This window comes from Cherax quadricarinatus, chromosome 68 (genome assembly GCF_038502225.1).
Source record: "Cherax quadricarinatus isolate ZL_2023a chromosome 68, ASM3850222v1, whole genome shotgun sequence".
In the NCBI taxonomy this organism is placed as follows: Eukaryota; Metazoa; Arthropoda; class Malacostraca; order Decapoda; family Parastacidae; genus Cherax; species Cherax quadricarinatus.
In genome coordinates this window covers 9648171-9673168 of record NC_091359.1, presented here as the reverse complement: position 1 = coordinate 9673168, position 24998 = coordinate 9648171, and the positions used below count along the sequence as shown (strand labels likewise).

General features: G+C 39.3%; 1 protein-coding gene across 3 annotated transcripts in view; it reads left to right on the top strand.

Annotated features, from left to right (window-relative positions):
• Positions 1-24998, top strand: part of LOC128697766 (pleckstrin homology domain-containing family G member 5) — a 1323529-nt gene that overhangs the window by 238679 nt on the left and 1059852 nt on the right. For all 3 annotated transcript variants that reach the window (XM_070099658.1, XM_070099660.1, XM_070099661.1), the window contains exon 3: positions 294-461. In XM_070099658.1, the coding sequence (XP_069955759.1) occupies positions 294-461 (168 nt within the window). The remainder of the gene's footprint in view (positions 1-293; positions 462-24998) is intronic.

The following is a 24998-nucleotide window of genomic DNA, read 5'->3' as shown; positions in this document are numbered from 1 at the left end:
TGTAACTTGTTTGGTAATTGAGTAATTAGTCGTGACCCACTTTTAGCTAGAGGAGCAGAACTATGAAGTGTGTTCAGTGTTTGTAGCTACAAGGGCAGAGCTATGATTGTAGTGTTGTCTTTAATGTTTGTAGCTACAAGAGTAGAGCTGTGATTGTAGTGTTCTGTGTTCAGTGTTTGAAGCTACAGTGTTGTATAATAACATTCTCTTCTCCATACATTATTGTATAATAACATTCTCTTCTCCATACATTGTATTATAACACTTTCTAAACTCTTCTCTCTCCCCCACAGTGCACGAGGGTCTTTTGCGGTGTGGGTCAGGTGTGGGGCCTCCAGGAGACTGCCACCACCACAGTTACCACAGTTACCACCACTACCACCACCACAATAATGCACCCCACGGTAGCCCCACCACGCGCCGGCCGATCAGGCAACTGCACCTCAGGGCGCGATCTTACGGTAAGTTCAAATATTGATAATTATTGGGCATTAGAGGTATACCTGATAACGTTTCGTTTGGTCTCTAAGCGAAACGTTAGTAAGTTAGTTAGTTTATTCAGGTATACACAAATACAGTTAAATTATCATACGTAGCAGCATATGTGTAGAGAACCTAGGATAACCCAAAAAAGTCAGGCAAATTGACTTATTTCCATTGGGGATCTTATAAATGTCCATTATGCCTTTGTGCCTCTTTTGAAGGATAATCATTATCACAGGGTGGTAAGAAAAAAGTAATCAAACATAAACGGGAAGAAATCGTTAGATTGGTTCCTGAAGTACGTTTATTCTTTTTCCCGAAGATGAGGGGTACCCAATTAACACGAGGTGATGCCTCCCTATAATAATAATATTGATAATAACTATAATGATTAATTATTATTATTATTATTACTGTTATTGGAGTTGATTAATAGGGTGTATAACGCTGGGAAGGAAGAAAGGTGTAGGGTACATTCGAGGAAGGGTGTGAAGCGGGTATTGAGAAATATAAATTTAGTTAAGCATCCAACACGTATGTCGGAGCTTGTCAGGACAAGTTTTCAACGTGTGCTGTGCATTTTTGGGGGCTTTCAGTTTATGTCCTGGGCAGGAATACTGAAATTTAAATTAATATTTGCACAAATGTTTATAGTTAAATTGACTTACTAAAAAGTCCACGACAGATTGTTATTGCAAAAAATTACTAGCAATTATATTCTGTAAGTATAATTAAATTATTTTAAGGCTGCCCGAAATGCTCTGCATAACCAGGGGCTTTCTATAATGTCAATAATATCACATTTTCTGCAGGTGTAAACCATTCTTTATAAAATTAAAGTTTACTTTACTATATTTACTACAAATTAAACATTGGCAGCAGATACAGGGAGACTTGCCCATACTTGGATGAGCCGAGAGCTTCCCGTTCTCAACGCAATTCGAACCTCGTTGGTAGATCGTTTCGCTCACAACTGAAGGGACTCAGGTTGAATTCTGAACTAGAAGAGAGGGAAGCAAGCTAATTTTTACAATGGTCTTTAGCATGCACATGTTATTATACATCATACACATATATTACAATATGTAGATTTAATAGAATATGATTTATTTTCATTGGTGGTTCCTGAAGTCTCCTAGTAACTGCTTCTTTTCACATAGCAGTAAATAGGTACCTAAGTGTTAGTCGGCCTTTATGAGTCACATACAGAGGTACGAGCCAAAAGAAAAATGTTATAGTTACCGGCAAGCCGGTACATTTTCTATGATAAAACTACATAGAAAATGATGCCTTTAGCTATAGGAGACTTAAGTATACTTGGTTCCTTGTTGTCGGTTGAGAGCTGTTAATTCATTTATAATAATATAATAATCTTTATTTCTACAAGTACATGTACAATGTATACAGGCTTAGACGACATCAATGACATACTACTATATGTAAAGCCCCTTGTTATGCAGAGCATTTCGGGCAAATTACGTCAATTTTATCCCGAGGATGCGACCCACACCAGTCGACTAACACCCAGGTACCTATATTACTGCTAGGTGAGCAGGGACAAGAGGTGTCTTAAGGAAACACATCTTAATGTTTCCACGAATACCGGGGATCGAACTATGAACCTCACTGTGTTAGCTGAGTGTGCTAACAACCGGGCTACTGAACAAGGAATCGGAGCTTGCTCTTTTCTTCCTTTAATTGAACCTAAATATCTCCCATTCCTCTTGGAGCTATATGGCCTCTGTGTAACATTTGCTATTTGTAGATGAATGGTTCAGAGAACCGGCATGTTGATAAATTAGACACATGTGCAACTCTTGGGTATCTTTATTGAGGAAACGTTTCGCCACACAGTGGCTTCATCAGTCCATACAAAGGAGAATCTTGAAGAACAGGAGGAGAATGAGGTAATCAGTCCCTCAACCTTGAGTCGATGTGGTCAGTCCATCAATCTTGAATAGAGTACGGCATACGTGCTGAGAAGGAGCTTATAAACCGTTGGCAGGAGAGGTGCAGCAGTCATAGGTCGTGTAACATTTGTTCAATGTTGAAGTAGGGACTGATTACCTCATTCTCCTCCTGTTCTTCAAGATTCTCCTTTGTATGGACTGATGAAGCCACTGTGTGGCGAAACGTTTCCTCAATAAAGATACCCAAGAGTTGCACATGTGTCTAATTTATCAACATTTGCTATAATTTTCCTGTAATTAGTAATGTGTATGTGAAGTGTTAATATAATGTAACGTAAATATGAAGTATTAAGGGTAGTCACAAACTACCAAACTACTTGTGAGGAAGCGAGTGAGTGCTTCCACCTTAGTAGGGGAGAAGGGTTGTATAGATGGAAAGGGGCAGTGTTGGTGAGATGGGTGTGGAAAGCTGACTGCTGGTCGTCTCGGCTTTTATTTTTGACCCAAGGGGAGAGGTCATAAAAGGAAAACTGAATCAGAGCGACTATGCTGAGAGGGGAATTTAGTTCTCTCAAGGAATTTGGAAATTGGCCGAATCTTCAAATGAAGTTAACGAAGGTGTAATAGAAGCGGCATCGTCAGAAATTGATGAAGTTTACACCACACGTAATGTACGCCTCCCAGTGTATTAATTCTTACTACAGGTATGTTAATTTATATTGGCCAATATGAATTGCCTACCGATAGGGAGGCGTGAGGATATGACACCAAAATCTTAATTTGGTGACTAATATTGAAATATCCTTTATACTTGTCTGATCATGTAAGATAAGATAAGATTTCGTTCGGATTTTTAACCCCGGAGGGTTAGCCACCCAGGATAACCCAAGAAAGTCAGTGCGTCATCGAGGACTGTCTAACTTATTTCCATTGGGGTCCTTAATCTTGTCCCCCAGGATGCGACCCACACCAGTCGACTAACACCCAGGTACCTATTTGCTGCTAGGTGAACAGGACAACAGGTGTAAGGAAACGTGTCGAAATGTTTCCACCCGCCGGGAATCGAACCCGGGCCCTCCGTGTGTGAAGCGGGAGCTTTAGCCACCAGGCCACCGGGCCTGATTTAGATTTATATAAAATCACCCAAGCAAATTACTCAGGTCAAATAATTGATATTACCGAATATATATAGTCCATACATAATGTTAGTGTTACTGGCATCATTTTTCAAATAATTTTAAGAACTATATGTTCTAATAATAATTTAAAGTCCAGATATGTGAGACGTGATGTCTGAGGTTGGCACGAAGGAGGGATGTTACTGTGACTTGGTGTCCTTCAAGTGCTACTTGACTCTGAGGTACATCAATATTAGTGTAAACTGTTTGATGTACCAAAGTTTCTTCACAATTATGAGGGTGAAATATTTATTCAGGACATTGTAAAATTTACCCACATAATTTCTCACAGCCCCTACGAGTTTAGCGATTCTCCATGTTCATAACAATTCTTATGTTTTAGCATCTTGGTATAATTATATAATTTTTTTTTAATCTCCTTAGGATTACAATGAATTCTCCTGCATATGGAATAAAAAAAAAATTTATGCAAAGTATTTCGGGTAGACTAAGCTACGAACGTACTACATGGCAGGAGTCTTGTAACTAGTGACTTTTATGCCTACTTTTATACTAATTCGTGTATATCTAAGGTATTCCTTGTATAGCTCAGAGAAATAAAAGTATTATTGTTATTATTATTATTATTATTATTAGGTCTGGCACAAATGGGGAGGGGGACTATTGTTAAATAAAGCTGCTATAAATGTTGTGAATACAGACAGGGAGAGACAAGAAAGGTTAAGTTGTCTGACTACTTCAGGTGGATTTTAAAGAAATAGTTTTGTTAAATAGTTGCAAGTTTTATTATTCATCGTTATCTAACTGTTCTGACAATTTAATATTAGGGTTATGCATGTAGAAAGTTTTACAGATTTACGCGCTCAGCTCTATCAATGAGACGTGTGGTCAAACTCCACACGAGGCTAGACGTATGGACATTAATTAACTCCTACTGCCAATGTAAGCAGTAAATAAATACCTGAGAGTTAGTCGACTGTTATGAGTCATTTTTTTGGGTCATCCTACGTAATTTACACATCTGTTATTATGTAAGACAGTTGTAATCACATAATTGTGCCTGTGTGCAATTCTGCCAAAAATAAATTTACCACACTGGTTTAAACCTAGGTAATTGATACCGACAAATTGGCTTAAAAAATATGTGAGCTGTTATGTATGATAATCTGTGTAACTGTAATTGTGTGTACCTGAATAAACTTACAAACACTAGGAAATATTATAACATGATCACTTGTCCAGGACCGAAACGTATTCTAATAAATATATCCTAATGTTTGCTTAAGTGTTTTTTTAAACCACTCGCCACACTGAATGACTTTATTGGGTTATTAACCCTCCAGGGTTAATTTTTCGAATAGTTTTCTACAATGGTAACAAGTGCCGATTAAACCTAGGATGACCCAACAAAGACATAAAGATTCATTTTCTTGAGCTCATTGTATTTGAGCACATATGAAAGCCAAAATTTTACTAGACTAAACGTAATGCATAGCAATTGTGAGGTTAACTTTCATAAACCTTTAAAAACGTATATTTAACCACACGCAAGCAAACTAAAGAGGCCACAACATATCTGGCAACGAAGTGGGAGAGCGTAACCAGGAAACGTTGAAATCTGCACGTTAATTACACATGATGCTAATAAGTATTAGAACTGTTGAGAGTATTATACCCCAGCCTTTAATCTAACCTTCCTTATGATAACGAAAATAATATAAGTTTACAGGAAGCGTTTAAGAAATTTACCATGGGAATCGCGTACGAAAATTTAACGTAGACAATTGTAGCAGCATAGCTGTTAGTATTGCTTTGGAGTTTTGAGTCTCGAAATTTCTTGCTGTGAAATCAAACAGGATGAGGAGGGAGATAGAGAGATCTTATTGTAACTCATTACAATAAATATATCTTAGCACGACTTGTAACACATAAAACTTAAAGCAGAATAAAAACCTACCATAGATTATCACCATTATAAAGCGAGGTCGACTGGCTCTTCACAGACTTGCGAGCCAAGGTAAAGGTCACATTTGTGAGGGCAATTTTTTCTCTTGTTTCAACACGGATATCCTAATATTTATCACAAGTAATTCATTGTTTACTACGGGTATTTGTGTGTCAGCCAGGGAATTATTACATTGATCTCGGTAATATTCATTGTTAAAATAGCAATATGTAATCATATTGTGTAATAAATTTTTAATGTTTGAATTATGGATTATATTATAAATTATTTAAAATAAAGTATAAGTAAAACATTAAGTAAATGAGATAAATTGATAATGATTTACAATTAATAATATGTGAAATAAAGGGATGTGTATAATTAATAAAATGAAAAAAAAATATAAAATAGGTAAGACTCGTCAATCTAGTGTTTTTTTTATAAAAGAACTGGTAAAAATGTATGAAATCTCGGATAAAAAGTTATAAGAAGCGAAAAATAAGGTTGGAAACTACTTAATACGCTGTGATTTTTCATGAACTATAATTGTACGTGATAAACTATTTAGGAATGCCTATTTATTATACATAAACAGAGCTATACTAGTGGTGTCCCGTCTTCAGTACATATGGTGTATGTATGTTTGGAATAGGAGTTTGCCGAGATGAGGTCTAGCTCTTGGTCCCTAACGCGAAATAACTTTGTCATATCTGTGATCCGCTGTGTGGTCTCCACCTGTACTCTGCCAGTGCTCATCTCTTTTACTTTCTTTATCATTCAGTTTTAAAAGCAATTTCAGATATGTCTAGGAGATTTTTGTAATTTACAACCATATAGTCTTGCTCATGTTTCATCCTGGTGAAGAGCCAGTCCTTGTCTTCAGTAGTAGTAGTAGTATTTTGTGTGGTGACCATTTTTTTTATCTTCTTTTTCGCTCTTGTATAGACGGAAGGTGTAACGTAGCTCATTTCCTTCGACTCGGGCACCAGTCTCGATGCATTCCCTTGAACTTTCTCTAATTTCTCTCTGTGGTAACTGGGGGCAATAAGGTAATAAGTGGCTGTAAAGAAACATAATGCAAGTCTTTAGTTTAGACGACGTTTCGCATTGCCAAGACTTATTAAATTTGATGAATCTTAATCCTAATCAAAACGTCGTGTGAAGTAAAGGTTTAATGTACATCTTGTATCTTTATACCAATTTTTTGTTGGTTGATTCATTCAGGGTTCTATACAGGATCTTCATAATCATTAGGTTGCTAAATGTGTGATGTAAAGTATAGTGACAATGTCTGTGTTCTTGATTGCCTCTTATATTTACCAGGTTACATTTGCTGCTGATGTTATTCTGCTTATGTGATTCAGGGAAAAAGTTTGTGAAATGAGACACTTGTGCAACACTTGGGTATCTTTATTCTGAAAACGTTTCGCTAAATAGTGGCTTCTTCAGTCCTATACCACTGTCTGGCGAAACGTTTCCAGAATGAAGATACGCAAATGATGCACAAGTGTCTCATTTATCAACGTGCCAGTTTTCTAAATCATTTATTCAAACAAGTTTGTGGTAATGGGCATTCACATGCATTTTTCTTTGGGTGTTTCTTTGAGCTAGGTTAGCCCCTGAAGATATACGCATACGTGCTGGCCTGGAGTTTCACAATTCGCCACGAGTTCAATCCCCGCCCGTGGTATGGTTTGTTTGCAACCGTATCATTACGATTTCGTGAGTCAAGGTATACTGTCCTGTCTCTTTTTCCCTATCAGATTTATGAATATACTTTTGTTTTGCTTTTTAAAGAGAGACAAATGCAGTATAATGTTATCTTATATTGAGAAAAGTTTTGCCCACACACTGAACGAAAAGTTAACAGTAAATAATCACATAATGTTACATGTCTCTTTTCATCGTGTCTGTATTTTGTATCATCTTTCTCGCTTTTGATTTTAATACATTTTAGCAACCATATAATAGACCATTGCTGAAGTCTGTCCAGGTTTTCCTACAGTTCTATCCTCTTCACTTTGCTTTCTCATTAATTTGGCATCATCCGCAACAAGGATATGTAGAAGTTTATTCCTGTTGTTAGAACTTAATATACACTAAGATAGGGACATTATACACAAATAACCCGCACATAGGAGAGAGAAGCTCAAGACAACGTTTCAGTCCGACTTGGACCATTTACAAGTGCCTTTTTGTTCTTTACAGTTAAACATTGATTTGTGAGACTCCATTATTCTCCCATCTTGCTTAATCTCTGATCTAATAGTAACTTTGTTTTTTAATCCTCATTGTAACGTTATCTTGTTAGCTAGGCTGTTTTGTGTTAAGATTATAATTATAATTTATAAATAGAGTAACGCAAAGAAACATGAAAGATGACACAGTGTAAAATATCTAGTGGCGGCACTGACGTCACCTGGTGAAAGTAAGCCACTGCTGGTTGACGGCCAAATTGAAGGTTAAAGGCAAACTATCGGGTGTCAAAAACGTACTATAATGTGAATTTTATAGTGTCGAGCCATGTTTTAATACACACGACACAACTGGATTATTCACCTCTTAATATAAACACACACAGGACTATGAACTGTCCTGGTACAAGATAAAAGATCTGAGCCTGGAAAAACAGCCTCGACCCACCACAAATTAAAAGTTAACTTTACCAAAAACCAACAAAATAAACACCAAAAGCTGTTTCTAGCAATGTAACAAGTTTAATCAAGATTTAACTTATGATATATCCCTCACTCCTTACCTGAGACCTTTTTAAAATACGTACTAGCATAGAGTATGGTCCGACATTGTTCTTCCATCACTGACGGCGCTAGAGACATGCTCGTGTTTCAAAACACATGACAAACAGCTTGCTTCCATAAGATGGAGCGCCGGAGGATAGTAACTGGGGACCTGCCAGTGGTATGGAAGCACACTACATTGTCGACTTGATCTGCATTGACGCTCACGATGCCCATCTTGCTGTTTTTTTAAAGTATGGAAATAGATGCGTATCCGATACGGGATATAAGTTCTTGTGCTAATATGTGGTCATTCAGTTATGCATTAGTATTCGTCGTTTATATTGGAAAAAAAATATTGTCCGTTTTTGTGTTTGGAAGCATTGTTAATAAAGGATTTTTTTTTTGTTCGATCAGAGTGTGTTGCTATGTTAATATCGTAGCTTGTCTCTCGTTAACTCGTTGTCTTTTTGGCAGATGGCTTAGTCACTCTGCCCTTGATCTGCGAATCGTCATTACGTCATGAATGAAGCCGGTTCCAAGGTCAAGGTCATGTTTGAGTTACGCTGGTATGAAAGTGGGTAGGTAAAACGCTGGTACTAGTTTTCCGCAACAAGTAGTTACCCAGAAACTAGTCCGATTTCTGAGGGTTTCTGGCCGAGCTGTGGTCAGTAAAGGGTGTTGCTGTCACTTGGGATTCAGGAGACAGCTTGTGTCTGAATTACCATAAGGTAAAAAAAAAAAATGGGGAGGGGCAGCTCTTAGAATAAACGAAGAGGAGCCAATATACACCCTGAAGCATGTTTACCTTCACTGCGACAGGTAGTGCTGCTGTTCCTTGGAAATCATCTCGTGCCTTGCATTATGTATTGGACTTAAGATTCGATTTAGATCTTGCATTATGGCTGAATCTGGAGGGAGTTACAAGAGGCGAGACCCACCAGAAGTAAGAATACAGTATTGAGGAACACTGCAGCAAGCCTTTTCACTTTCTCATTTCAGTATGAAATGAGATATTCTCGTGCATCAGTTTCACATTAATCGAGACTAAGGAGCTCAACACTTCTTACGACTGAAGAACAAGTATGCACCCCACAAGGGTGCATACTCTCTTGTCTTGTGCCGGAGATTAATCTGAGCCAGACTATTGTCCTGTGCTGATCTGTTGCATCGCTCTCAAGAAGTGTACACCCACGTCCGTATTAACTACTGGGTTAAGCCCTGGTACTATCCCTTTGACTCTTAACCTTCCTCTCACAAACCTACTCTTCCACTATCCCCATTTCCCCGCTCACCCCACAAGGGTCTTACTTATTCTCTCTTGTCTTCTGAAGAACTGATCGCCCGAAAATTGTTTCGTCAGAACTGAGGCAGTGATTACTCTTCACCTTGCCACTGTTTCTGCTGTCCCCAATATTTAATCACCTCTGTATTCGACTGAAGACGCCTGTGTAGATGCAATTTTTCGACTGTAAAGAAATCCAGCTGTTGCACATGTTTTACCCGAGTTGTGTGTTGACTAATCAGGACTTCACACTAGGCTGGAAAATGGGCGATTTTCTTTACTGTCTCTGGTGGGTTCAGTAAAACTCTTTATGATAACGGGTCTGACAAGATGCAGTGTTTGTAATTGTAAATGAATGTTTTAATCATATTGTATCCACTACTTTGTGTATTCATTGTTCCATACTTACTGTACCCATTGCAGTCAGTACCCATTCAGAGATACCTGAAATTTATGCATTTCCATCCCATTGAGGTTCCTTAAAGTGGTTGACAAACGTCCACCTCCCCCCTGCCCAAGATTTTCATCTATAATTTGAAAGTAATTTTAAAGCTTGTTTATGTTCAAATGTTTGAATTCATAGAATAGGCTTTATCCATTGTATTCATTGTATTTTTTATCATTGTATTCACTGTATTTATGGTATTCCTTGTTATGTACATACTAGACACGCACAACAACCTCAGCTAGCCCCTTTAACCTTAGCCTTAGGAGAACTTGATCTAAATTACATTTTATTACGGAGAAGAATGCAAGTGGGTTGGAGAGTGCGCCGTGAGTAATATTAGCAAACACCGCGCCTGGGATTGCGGTTGTGGCTACGACTGCGACTGCGGTTGTGACTGCGGTTGCTGCTGCGGCTGTGACTGCGGCTATAGCGAAGAGGAAGCTCCTAGGGGAAATAAATCAGGTTATAATTGAGTGTTGTCGTGGATTTTGTGCATTGTTTAGTTTGTCGATAGAGAGACGGGCAGAAACAGGACAGACAGGGAAGGACAGACACAGAGACAGACCAGCACCTAATAGCAAGGGACCAAGGTACAATGTGGCACTTTAAAAATCCATCTATGCTGGCACCTTCGAGGGCCAGTTAATTGTGCATTTTGCAACATAAATTTGCAACAATTATCAAGCTTTCCATTTCCCCTCTCTTCTATCTTTAGTCTCTTCTTTATCATTATAGTTATTTATCTTTTCGTCCTTTCAAGGACGGCGCCTTGATGATGTTGAAGGACTCTTAATCCTGGGAATTGAAGCTCCCTTGAATCAGACCTAATTATGATAAATGAAACACCTGTACAACATTCGGGTATCTTTCTGGAAATGTTTCGCCATCTAGTGACTTCAGTCCAATGCAGAGAAAGGTGGAAGATGAGAAGCTTGAGGTAATCAGTCCCTCAGCCTTGAGTCGATATAATCAGTCCATCAATCTTGAAAAGAACCTTGTCGGCATTTGTCGGTTCTCTGAACCATTCATCTACCCAGTTTGTGTAGCAACTTCTGTCACTCATAAAACTCGTGCAGATTTGTTTGTACGTGTTTGTTCATTACATGTATGAGTCAGGAAGGGTGGAGAGACGGAGACGGCTGATTTAATACCAAGTTAGTTAATTATGCATATAAAATTATTTTTATTATATTTATGGGGAAGTGCTAACTTAAGAGCAAAATAATAATTATTTTTTAACGTTACTCAAACTCCTTAGCATTAAGTACAGATTATCTGTACTGTCTAGCTGACTTCCACACATATAAGACAAGTTTTTTTTTTTTTTTTTTTGTTTTTTTTTTTTTTGCATGTTTTATTCTTATGTTCGTTTTTTATTTCAGGTAAGTCGCGGAGGTGACTGGTTGAGTTACCTGATGTCCATCGTTCAGGTAAGTCTCGGAGGTGACTCTGGTTGAGTTACCTGATGTCCATCGTTCAGGTAAGTCGCGGAGGTGACTCTGGTTGAGTTACCTGATGTCCATCGTTCAGGTAAGTCTCGGAGGTGACTCTGGTTGAGTTACCTGATGTCCATCGTTCAGGTAAGTCGCGGAGGTGACTGGTTGAGTTACCTGATGTCCATCGTTCAGGTAAGTCGCGGAGGTGACTGGTTGAGTTACCTGATGTCCAACGTTCAGGTAAGTCGCGGAGGTGACTGGTTGAGTTACCTGATGTCCAACGTTCAGGTAAGTCGCGGAGGTGACTGGTTGAGTTACCTGATGTCCATCGTTCAGGTAAGTCGCGGAGGTGACTGGTTGAGTTACCTGATGTCCATCGTTCAGGTAAGTCGCGGAGGTGACTGGTTGAGTTACCTGATGTCCAATGTTCAGGTAAGTCGCGGAGGTGACTGGTTGAGTTACCTGATGTCCATCGTTCAGGTAAGTCGCGGAGGTGACTGGTTGAGTTACCTGATGTCCAACGTTCAGGTAAGTCGCGGAGGTGACTGGTTGAGTTACCTGATGTCCAACGTTCAGGTAAGTCGCGGAGGTGACTGGTTGAGTTACCTGATGTCCATCGTGCAGGTAAGTCGCGGAGGTGACTTGTTGAGTTACTTGATGTCCAACGTTCAGGTAAGTCGCGGAGGTGACTGGTTGAGTTACCTGATGTCGAACGTTCAAGTAAGTCGCGGAGGTGACTGAGTTACCTGATGTCCATCGTTCAGGTAAGTCGCGGAGGTGACTGAGTTACCTGATGTCCAACGTTTAGGCAAGTCGCGGAGGTGACTGGTTGAGTTACCTGATGTCCAACGTTCAGGTAAGTCGCGGAGGTGACTGGTTGAGTTACCTGATGTCCAACGTTCAGGTAAGTCGCGGAGGTGACTGGTTGAGTTACCTGATGTCCAACGTTCAGGCAAGTCGCGGAGGTGACTGAGTAAATATTAAACACTCCGATAAGTCGCAGAGGTGACTGGTTGAGTCGCCAAATGTCTAATAGTCAGGTAAGTTGTGGAAGCAACTGGTTGACTGAGTTATTGTTTAACGTTTAGGTAAGTCTTGGAAATGACTAGTTGTGTCACCTAATGTCCAACGTCTTACAGGTGAATGGTTGGGAGTCTCTTATTATTCAGCTGACTGGTTAAGAGTAGTTAATTAAGGTCTACCGTTTAATTAAAGCTCCTAAATCCATCAGCATTCGTACTTAATTGTTCATTCTAGGTGAAAGAAGAGGAAGTACAACATGCGAACTTTGCCCCTAAACCCTGTAGATTATGCTGCTGCTGTTTCTCACTTTTTGATGTATGTGGGGGAGGGGCGTTCAATAGCCTCGATTGTTGTGTGTAGTAACTTGTGTGTGTATTGAAAGTGTATTGCGCATTGAGTGTGTCTTGAGGATGATAGGATATTGTAATAGGACGTGTGACGAGAGGGAATATGTGGGGGCCCTTCTTTTTGTGAAGGGATTCAGAGTAACCGGTTAGCAAGACCTGAGTCCTGGAGGTGGAAAGTACAGTGCCTGCACTCTGAGGGAGGGATTTGGGATATTTACTGCTTAGTGATATCTAAACTGTCGTATCTGCGCGCCTCTGGCAAGACAGCGATAGTGTGAATGATAATTAAATTGTTTCTTTTTTTTAGTACCTTTCCTCGATGAGAGACGACCAGCGTGTTAAAAAAAAGATAGGTATTCCTTAATGGATATGAATCACACTGCTAGTTTTTTGATAGCCTAGGTTAAATATTAATAACTCCGTTCCTTAGTATGCCTATATTGAGCTTGATGCAACCAGTGTTTAAAATTTAAAACATTATTTTGTTTAGACTGCCTTGAATTTGAAAAAAATAAAGGAACAGAGTAGAGGCTTTCTGGAAGGTAGGATAGGCAACTTCATAACCCTCTTCACGGTCAGGGACAACTGTGGACCACACGTACCCCCATCTACACGCACTAGTGATCCTTTGCACACACTCGCAAGCAACCACCAGTGAGCTCCAACACGAGGATACACATGCAAAGAAAACACCCGGGTCAGGAATCCAGGGATTGATACTCATACACAAAAAGACGTACACAAGAAGTAGTATATACACAAAAGGGGTACTATGAAGCTCTTGGAGCAGGGAGAGAGTGGACCTAGTAACGACCGGCGCAGAGGCGGGGCCAGGAGTTACGAATCGACCCCAGCAACCACAAATAGGTGAGTGCTGTCTCTCTCTCTCTCATTAGTATTGTATCCAAACCTTCGACAGACTGACTGTTACGAGACTATCAACCAAGTGCAGTAACTAAGTCTCTCCGTCTTGTGACTGTGTGGAACCAACTTGGCTTCTCCACCACGTGCCGTCACTGACAGTCTCTCGTCACCTGGCCATCAAAACTTTGGAGCCCGGTCCCTGGACCCATTGTGTACCTCTGTAATCTGTAAATACCTTTGTAACTTGTCATGATTGTGACTAGACCTACCTGGAGTTCATTACCTTTGTAAATTGTGAGTTCATTACCTTTGTAAATTGTGAATTCATTACCTCTGTAACTTGCTCAGCTATCAAAACTTTGAGGCCCAGTCCCTGGACCCATTATGTACCTCTGTAATCTATTGACTACCGCCCACAGGATGGGTATGGGGTGCATAATAAACATATTAAACTAAACGTCACCTGGATACCTTCCAGTAGGAAACAAGGACAAGTATGGCTGAAGAAAGCGCTCAAAGTTTGGAAGAAGAAATTAAAAAGGTGAAGAAGGCTTTGTTGAAAATGAAAGAAAGGGAAGTAATAACTGAAAGAAAATACCAAGAGCAGAAGAATCAGCGACAAAGGAAAAAAGTCATCCACAGAGACGTACTCATGAAACCCCCAGGTGGTGATAAGATGCATCTAGAGAATTAGTGATATGAAACAGTGCAATCTGGAGGAAAAAATATTGGGCGGAAGAAAGATCATCTATGAACTTAAGGCTGACGGTAGGCCAGGAAGAAGATGGGAGGAAGAGGAACATGAGATTGTGTCGATCATTGAGTATATAGGAAGCAGGGAGGAATTAGAGAAGATGAAAAGCTTTCAGAGGCTCTGGAAAAACCTACAGGACAAACAAACAACCTTCTGATTACAAGCAGGTCCAATAAATCTTGAGGTAGCAAGTGTTCTTTAGTGATATCAGATATCAGAGGTCATGTTCTTGCTTTGATAAACCCCCTGCCCTACAGGCAGATGTCAGTATATGACTATCAGTTACACTATCTTATGTACCCAAACTATCAGCATAGGGGTTCTCCAGGGTAGCGCTCTTGGCTCACTTATTTCCCATACTTGGAGTGATACAGAAGAGAAATGGAGAAGGAACAGTTGAGAAGAATGTAAAGAGTCGTCAGATACAGGAAGGAGAGGCAGAGTGCTCACCTATATGTGGTTGCAAAGGTCGAGTCCGTGTGTGTGTGTGTGTGTGCGCGCGTGTGTGTGCGCGTGTGTGTGCGCGTGTGTGTGCGCGTGTGTGTGCGCGTGTGTGTGCGCGTGTGTGTGTGCGTGTGTGTGTGTGTGGTGTATATGATCGTATGTACATCTGCTTCAACAGGTCCCATATGTTGTTTGCCAGCAAGGAAATCCCTCCGTAATTGAATTGGAGCCTGGGTCATTTATATCCTTCATTGTCATCTACTGCAGCACCTTTCCTTTCCTGTCCTTGAGTTAGTCCTTCCTTTCCTGAGAGGGGGTCCTCCCCGCCCTAGAGGTGATCCTCCTCTTCCCGTATCCTCTGGCTAAGTACTTCTTTTTTCTTCCACTACACCAAATAATTTCTCTAACTTTCCCTCCTTTACTGGTTGCCTCCCTGCACCCTTGTGGGCTAATAATTATAAATTTCTGCACGTTGATCCATTTATAATAAATGATCTAATGTATCAGCCCTGATCCCGACGACTTTTTTTTTCCTGTCAGTTCCTGGAATACGGTGTTAATCTCTCTTCATTTATAATGATTTAATGTGAATCTGTTGTTGGCAGACCATTTGTAAGTGATAACTTTGAAGAACGATACTATTACGTTTTGGCTGTGTTTACTGTCTCGGTGTTTTTTGTCGATGTGTTTACTGTCAGCAAGTTGTTCCTGTCACCTAATGGTTATTTTTCGAATTAAAAACTAGCTACTTTTTTCTTAGACTAAGAATGTCCATCGTTTGCGTTGGAAATACCATGGTGGTATTGGTTTATTTGTGAGGAAACAGGATACGTGTCTTGACCTAACTGATGATCACTACCTAGTAGTGTCCTCGGATGATAAATGTTATGTGATGTGTGAGGAAAGATTGACTTGTATCGTGTAAATTAAGTTCATGTTGATGCAAAGAGTTACTTGCAAAAGCAAGTACAAGTAAGTTTACTATTCAAGGCAGCGGGTTCTGAATTGTAGTGGTTCCAAAGCCACGGCTGTCGTACGAGATGGTTTTCTTAGTAATGAATTGTGTTTATAGAACTTTGTAGGCGTAAATTCACATCAAATTTTGAGTTGTGTAGTATTTAAGAGGCATGAGAAGCTGGACTTTCTTTGGGAAGCTGGGCTTGTGTGTCGAATGTTTTGTGGGGGTAGGTGGAGCTCACTAGCCGGGTGTTGTGAATTTCTCCCGTTTTTCTGACGATGAATGACCTCTGAGTTTAACACTTCCCTATGATTATAACAATAATAAACAAACAGTGAGATTTCAAACAATAATATTAACATGGACCAACAGAGACCCAACAAGAACGTCAAAACCAACTGATGTTTGGTAAGACACGCACAGCGTCTTCCCCCTCCATTACATATCCCCTTCCCCTGTCCCCTCACCCCTACCCCTATCAACCACACACCCCTCCCTGCCCTCTGGTTCACTTGATGTGCTTTCAGCTTTGCTGGTGAGCAACAACATGAATGAGATAAGTCCAGTGAGAATGATGGATGGAGGTAGGTAAAAGGAAATTTCGAAAGAGAAGGAAAATGATAAGGATAAGCAGGAAGAGGAGGAGAGGGTGCAATTGACGTATGTAGGCTTGGGTAATTACAAAGAATAGAGAAAAATATACAGGGAGATAGAGCTTTAATAACGTGATTAGGTACACGAATAACTTTTACCCAAAACTTAAACAGGGCTGAAGTTTATTCTGACACAAAATATGACATTCTTAAATACGGCCCATAACAGTGCTAACACAGTTACCTGCCAGGGAATCGAACCCGGGACCTTACGATTGTGAGTCCAGTGCTATCATCATTGAGCTTCAAGGCACCTCGGAGGAAAAGAAAGAGAGGGAGTGTATGTTCATCAGAGAGAGTGGTGATTTTACCACCGTCAAGCTCCTGGGGGACCGTGGTAAGACTCATCAACTAAAACACTCAACATCTTAAAAAAACAACAGACATTTATATCTGATGTCCTGAATTTCAGATGCATTTACTAGAATTTCTAGAACATTATTAACAAGATTGCAAGGGTCGGTAAGGGAAAATCTAATGCATATTTATGTTCATAATTTTCTCACACTTTGGAGAGAAACCTTTGACTGCGTTTTGGTTCGTCTTGGGCCAATATCAGCTGAACGGATCGAAACGTCGTCAATGTGTGTGGTGTTAGGTCTTCCGTGTTTGTAGTTACAGGAGCAGATCTCATCTATACTTGCAAACTTTAAATACATAAAATTTTTTCGTTTTTCCTAAAATTTTTCACTCCAAGAACGGGTTATTGTTTTATCCACGGTATAAGAACATAAGAAAGACGGAACACTTTTTTTCATTTTTGTTACCGTATATAAGATGGTTTCTTATTTAACTGAAATGGAATGAAATTTAACAGACTGATTTTTACCCCAAAATTCTATGAAATCCAGCTGTATAGTCCTTGTGGCTTAGCGCTTCTTTTTGATTATAATAATAATCTATGAAATCCAGTATAGTTGAAAGATTTAGATTTTACTGCCGAAGCTGCTAGTTTGTGTGCACCTCATTTCCATGGTGTGGACAGTAGCTCGCAAGAACATATGGATGCACACAAAGCCTTGTAACTAGGCCCCAAAAGGGTTTACAGGAGTACATCTGGATTAATATCTACAGCTGACGTTTCTGCTTTAAGCAAATTTAGGAAATTTATTTAATATGTCTAATATATTATTTTCATTAATAAGATATCTTGGCAAATCACATAGGGCATTATATGCTTTATATATTCCTCGACAAGTTGACAATTCAGCACATAGTGTTCAAGATAGTGACCAAAGGGCTGACCTCATTCTTTGCAGCTGGTTTGATCATGTGCGTGTCTGCCAAACTGCCAGAAGTACTTTTAATTAACCCGAGCCTGGTCACTACAACAGTGTGTTCACATTGCAGGTTGCTCCATAAACATATTTACTTTCATGTTATCATAATGGGTTATAGATCTAATCAGGTTTCTAAGTGCATTCCTGTTGAATTTAGTTTCATTATTTACTTCTCTCCTAATATTTTTCCTAATGCTAGACACAAACACACGAAAGTTAGAGTTTACATTTTCCTTCAGGGAACTTTTTTGGACTAACTTATCAACGTTATCATGAAGGAGTAACCCAGTGTGTGATGGAATCCAAAACAGTTGTGCATAAATTTCTTTTTTTTTCAGGATTTTTTAGTATCTTCATCTGGCTTCTTTAGCGAGCATGTTATTAGTTATTATGCGAGTCAAGAGCCTTCAGTGATAACATAGAATCAGTGATAATCATAGAGTTAACGACAGTGTCATAAGTTAACTGTAGCGCAATTCAGTTGTAAGTATCGAGGGGAAATAAAAAAAATTAATGCCATTCAAAAGTAGCATTAAATTCTGAAGGTGTTCGGTGCACCTGTACAACAACACAACTGGATGAGACAGCGGCCGTGGTCCACATGACACATGTAACAACACCACCATTCATCACCAGTCTGTCCTAACCTTCCCCCCTCTCTCTTTCTCTCTATCTCTCTCTCTGCTTAGGGATGCAACTAGAGTTCCTGTATTGGCTTAATATCCTGTCAAATATTATCCTATCTTTGTTCAAATCAAAGACTTCTCCCGAGTAACGTTAATTATAGGTAAGCATCGTAAGTTATAAATGCCAGTTCATATATAATTAATCATTATCTTATTCTTCCAGTTACATCCATATTCTACAAAAAATAATAATTACTACATCTTGGTTAACAAGAGCTCTTACTGAGATGACAATATAAATTCAGTATAGAGGCTTATGAATTAGTAATAAGTTCTGAGGTTATATTATTATTATTATTATTATTGATATATTTTATTCGTTGTCGAATGCTCTTTTTTTTTTTTGTCATGTAGTAGTGACGAAGTTTAAAGAAAACATTATCAATTTTTAAAAACTGTTTAACAAAAAATCGGGTATAAATTGGACGAGAGTGTAAGAGTGATGTTATAACAGAGTAATACAGTATGAAGAAGCACAAAACAGCGTAAGCGTTTATAATAACGATGTTTCGCTTTAAGGGACGCTTCCCTTGAAGTGAATCGTCGTTATAAAGGGCACTTTTGCTGTTTTGTGTGTCGACATCATTCATTCGTCTGGTCACAGCCTCTTCTGTCAAAAATTATGCAGCTAGTCACACCACATGAAAGTATTGGTTGCAGGTTATGTTATGAGATACCGACACCATGGTAGGGAGAATATAATGAGACACGTGCAACACTTCAGTATGTATTGTGGAGACGTTTCACTGGCCAATTACGTTATCAGATCCAATATAGAGAATAGTTACTGGTGGTGGTGGAAGACGAGAAATATATTGAGTTTGTCAATCCTTCAATTTTTTTTTTATGAATCTGAAGGTTCCCGAGGATGGAGACTCGTATACCGAAGACAGATAAAGTGAAGCTAACTGCTGCACTTTATCACAGGTGGGTGAGTCCACCAGTTAAAGTAGCTTATGCAAATAGGTTAGAATAGCGTAGTAGTCTCTGTATCAAGATTCCAAGATCTTGCTGTGTGAGACTAATAATGGCATATAAAACCGACAAGCAAATGAATAAAAAAAACTTGTACAGCTCTTGAGTATCTTTATTGTGGAGACGTTTTGAAACATAACCAGGATGGAGGATGTTAACAGCAGACGTGTCAGCCACCGCGGCGTGCACTAGTGTCATAAAGTGATGGTAAACACCACAACAAATATTTTAGGGGAAGAGAACCAAACGCAGGATTCTGGAAGAGGTTAATATTTATTTTTCCGAGAACATCGAGCAGGACAAGGTAATGTACTAGTTGACTTGGTCCCATCGTCTACTTCATCCACGAGTCTTACATGAAAATTATTATTCATCCCTAGTTCCTCATCTTGCCTATCTTACATCATCCCTGGACCTTTCTCATCCTCCACCTTTGACCTCTCTCAAGCTGACCTCAGGGTCGTCTTATAAGGCGATGTATCTGCTTTTTTGTATAGCGTCCAACCATGAATGAAACGTTACAGCAGTACTAAGGGTTTTCTCTGCACTATAGTGAGTTTTTCTCCACTTCTCGGCTTAAACCATTATTTACTACGATAATCATAGTCGGTTGGTAGACAGAAACCATCCAGGAACTCCCGTTCTGTTATATGACAAAGAAACGGAAGCCTGTTAAATATTTTGCACTCTGGTAGCCCTTGTGGCTTAGCGCTTCTTTTTGATTATAATAATAATAATTTGCACTCTGGTAAGATTGCTGATTATTTCCTTTCTCTGTCAAAAACATGTAAGCTGTCAGATAAATCTTAGCAACTACTTATATTCAGTATACACTAATCTCTACTTGCCTGTGTTCCTTAATAAAGATTAATCTTCTAACGTCACATTTGCAACTTTTCCAGGGAGTAGTAGGTTAAAATCCTCCGATAGCCATGCTTGTCATAAGTAATTAAAATGCCTGGAACCATGAGATTTTTTTTTTCATAAAAAAAAAAAAATGGAACTTGCGCCCAGCGAATGTTAACAGTTCGGATATTAAGAAAGAAGTGATGTATATAACTATGGGCTTTTCAGAAAATGTGAAAATGTTAAAAAATGCAATGCAGTCTTGCAAATATATATCTTTACATCAGAGGTTTACAATACCGACAGTTTAATGATAAAGATACCTTGGTGTTGCTTGTGTTCTACTGAACAATCTTACAAGTTTTTTTTTACTATTGTTATTATTATTATATGCTTTGCATTAAAGGAGGTTTTATGTCTTACCATTACGTGAAATAAAAAAAATGGTCTGTTAGTGTGACAAAACAATTGTTGAGAGAAGAGAAAGAATAGTGTGATTTAGAATAAATGTGGGAAGTTGATAAGTGGATAATAGTCAGTGTTTATTCCTCTAACCTCCAAGTGCAGAGAGAGAGAGAGAGAGAGGAAAGGAGAGATAGAGGTTTTAAGCGAATGTTTGATAATGTTTGGCGTTCCAATTTAAATTAATTATGCTTTACTAGAGGTTTGATAATGGGCAAATTTTTAAAGAGGTGCGAGACGATCTTAGTACTCCATTTAAGTGGATCTTTTAAGCAAGGATGTGTGATGTCACTTTGTGTGGGCAAAGGTACAAACATGAACAATTTCTTATTTCGAAAAACTACTTCCCTGCCTAGTTGTGTCTTTGTCCAGTACAAATAACTTGATCTGTATACTTGGATTGGATGAAGATATTTATCCAGTTTAGATAGACTTGCTCTGCATACTAGGGTTGGATAAAGATATTTATCTAGTTCAAATAAAGACTTATTCTACATGTGTTTTAGTGCAGTGTAAATAACAGGTACAAACAGGCAGGAATGAGTCGCCTTAGTTCGGTCTTGTACATTGCTGAGGAGTCAGAGCGACATGCACGTATGTGAGAGCAATATTGTGCTTTTCATAGAGTTTTATAGAAGCTGCTGTCATCCTAGTATGACATGCACCTGAACACTGTGATTTTCATGGCTAGCCTGCATGCAAGATTCATCACTTGGTTCTTCATAATCATTGCAGTCAGATTTCACCTGCAGGATATCATTATCATTGTGTGTCAAGTAAGAATATCGTGCTGTGTCGAAGAAAAATGCCTGGGAGCCGTAGTGCAAATATGGCGAGTCAGAATTCTCCATTCATAGGCCATATAGTCACGCTATTATGCAATCTCTTGTCATTTACAAGATATGCTCTGTGGGCACCATTAGCCCGTACGTATGGAGACTTAACTCGCACTACAGTAGCGAGAAGCCCTGAAGGCAGTGTACTGAAGCAACACAAAAAATGTATTTCTAGTATATAATTAGTGTCGATCCGAAGAAGTCGTGGTCACATATTAAATCGTCAGTGCGTTATATTTTAGACAAGTATGGCGTGCAGTACTGGTCACCATATTTAAGGGAAGATATTTACAAACTGAAGGTTGTCCAGCACCCAGTGACACACACGGTACCAACATTAAATAATAAGAACTTAATCGTGCTAGGCGATGAAAGAAGGTGTTAAAACGCATTGTAAATAATTTTCATTTAGAAAACACTTATTTTAGCTACACTCAGTAACTGGTGCCTCATTGTGGAGAGGTTCAGCTACACAGCTGATCTAGGATGCATCTGGTAACTTATTCGCTTATGTGAAGGTAAAATGACTATATCCCCTAGCCTTGAATTTGACATCAGCTGCACAGTAGTGATAACTAAGCCAAGGTTCAGCTGAAGTCTTGGTAACACATGCTGATACATGATACACTAGTGCTGGTTATCCTAGAGGTGCGATGTGTTGGTCAGGTTGCCACAGTTGATGCTTCTTTTTGAATTGTTGGCATATTTGAAGAAATGAGAACAAACTTGACATCTGAAGAACCGATATATAAAAACTGAAAGTAAGAATGTTTTCAGGGATTTCAGTCACGAATGAGTCCAGAGAAGATTAAGTATTATGTGTGGGAATGTTCACACTTTTTCACATCAAAAATTGCAAGAAGTTCAACAGTGTTACTCTGTGGTTCTGACTTAGGTCATCCACAATTATAATGTGGTAGCTGTTATGCTGCAATAGAAGGGAATCTGGGTTGACCGTCAGGATGTGGATTACCTATGCACGCTGTCAGGTTTATACCTATATCTTACCTTTGATATAACCTTAATGAGTTCCGAGAGTTTTTCTATTCTCGGAGGCCGGCCATAGGCCAGGCTCGTCTGTGTTTGCCTGGTCATCCAGGCTGTTGCTGATGGTGGCCGACTGACCCACATATCCATCACAACCTGGTTGATCTCGGATCTGGTGAAGATAGTTGTCCAGTTTTCTCTTAAAGATTTCTACACTTGTCCCAGCAGTGTTTCTGATATCTTCTGGTAAGATGTTGAAAAGTCTGGGGCCACAGACGTTGATACCGTGTTCCCTTACTGTGTCCACTGCACTCCTGCTTTTCACTAGGTTTATTTTGCGCTTCTTCTTATATCTCTCACTCCAGTATGTTATGGCAATGTGCAGATCTGGGACAAGGCCCTCAAGCACTTTTCATGTATATATTATGTATCTCTCCTCCGCTTTAAGGCGTTCCCAGTAATTTAAATGTTTTATTTGCTCTATGCGTACCAGTAAACGATCTCCGTTTCAGCGCTGATATTTCTCCTGCCCTGAGAGAGAACAGTTTATTTGAAAATTTTCACCAGTAGAATTATTTCTCTTGTTTTGAAAGTTATCATTATCTACCCCGTCACTCTCCTGGCTGTCGTGACCTTGATCTTATTGTGTACTTTGAAAGAGGTCAGCAGACATAATTATTCCTAAGTCCTCCACGTGTTCCTTTCGTTCTGTTTGAATACCCTCTTGAGTTTTCATTTTTTCCACACATAAGCTGCTGGAACCTATCACCACCGAACGTCATGTTCTCCACTACCCACTGGAAAGCACTGCTTATATTTTCCTGCAATTTTTCAGCCTTTTTCCGAAGTGACTTTTATATTTATTTTAGTGTCATCTGCAAAAGATGATACAAAACTGTGACGGGTGTTTTTATCTATGCTATGAGGATAATAAACAGCAGAGGTGCCAGGACAGTGCCCTGGAAAACTTAAACTCTTTACCTCGCTGATGCTGGATTTTGCTGTGTTTACTACTACTTTCTGTGCTCTGTATGTTAGGAACCCGAAAATCCATCTGCCTACCCTCCCCGTAATGCATATGACCCACATTATGTGTGCAATCACTCCATGATCGCATTTATCAAAAGCCTTTGCAAAATCTGTTTATATCACATCTGCGTTTACGTTTTCTTCCAACGCTTCCGTAGTTTTGTCATAGTGGTTCAGCAGCTGTAACAGGCACGATCGTCCTGCTCTAAAACGGTGCTAGTTTGGGCTATGCCGATTGTGCTGTTCCATGAAATCTGTAACCTGACATTTCATTACTCTTTCGAAGATTTTTATAATGTAGGAAGTTATGGCTACTGGTCTGTACAGAGTTCGCATAGAGGATAAGTTAGTCGATGCGTTGTATACACCATGTTAAAAATAAATTTTAAAATGAGAGCTAACATCTTGAAGACGCTCGTGTTTACCGTCACTGCCACAATATCTTCTTGGCATGTTGCCATGGAAAAAAATCTCTTACACTGCCGGTTTCAGATCCCAGGATTCTCACCACTCACGTTTGTGGTGTTTTCTTCTAATCTCCCAGCGTTCGCTTTCCAAATGGGACTTTTATGTTGATCTTACCTGTGCTCGGGTCTTCTTATGAACTACTGCCGAAATTCTGTCATTTTTTTTTCATCGTGATTTTATTATGCTTGAGAAAAATATGTAAAATTTTCACTGAAAATGAGACTTTTCACTGCATTGTCCTGTGTTCACTTAGCACACCTTTTTTTTTACGGAATTTATTCTTCAAAATTGTATCCCAGCATCGGCCTTACTCAATTTACCCGATACTTTTTTTTTTTTACCACTCGGAAAGGTTTATTCACTGCTAGTATCTGAGGTTTGTCAATATCTTAACTCATATATGGTGGTCAAAACTGCAAGCAGTGTTCTGGAATACAGTAGTACGCATTATTAACATGAATCTTAGTCTCGGGTTTGTTTATGTTGATACTTATCTTTCCCAGTACAGTGTGAAAATTAATCTTTAGGACGCTCGTGGCTTGACCTGACCTTGGCTGTCTGTTACCTCTCCTCTTCACTCGACCTGTCTTCGGGCTTTGTTCCCTTTCTCTCTCTCTCTCTCTCTCTCTCTCTCTCTCTCTCTCTCTCTCTCTCTCTCTCTCGACATGACTACAGGGCCTCAAGTAAGTTACCATTGAAGCCTAAAATTGTTTGGCCATCTTTCATGCCTTTAATCGCAGTTGGATTTTGTCACGTTAAATCATGTTGAATGTACTTAATCACACCTCTTTGGAATGGCTGCAATCTTTAATTGCTGATGTATCTTTAGTACAGGATAATGCACAGAAGGTTTAGTCTACGTATATGCAAATTTAACAGTTTACTAACATAGTTATATAACTTGGAATCGTTGGACTCTGAGCAATAACTGAAGAATGCCTTATCTGATAGGATTCAAACTTTTAAGTGATGGTGGGCTTCATTAATTGAAAATTTGGCATT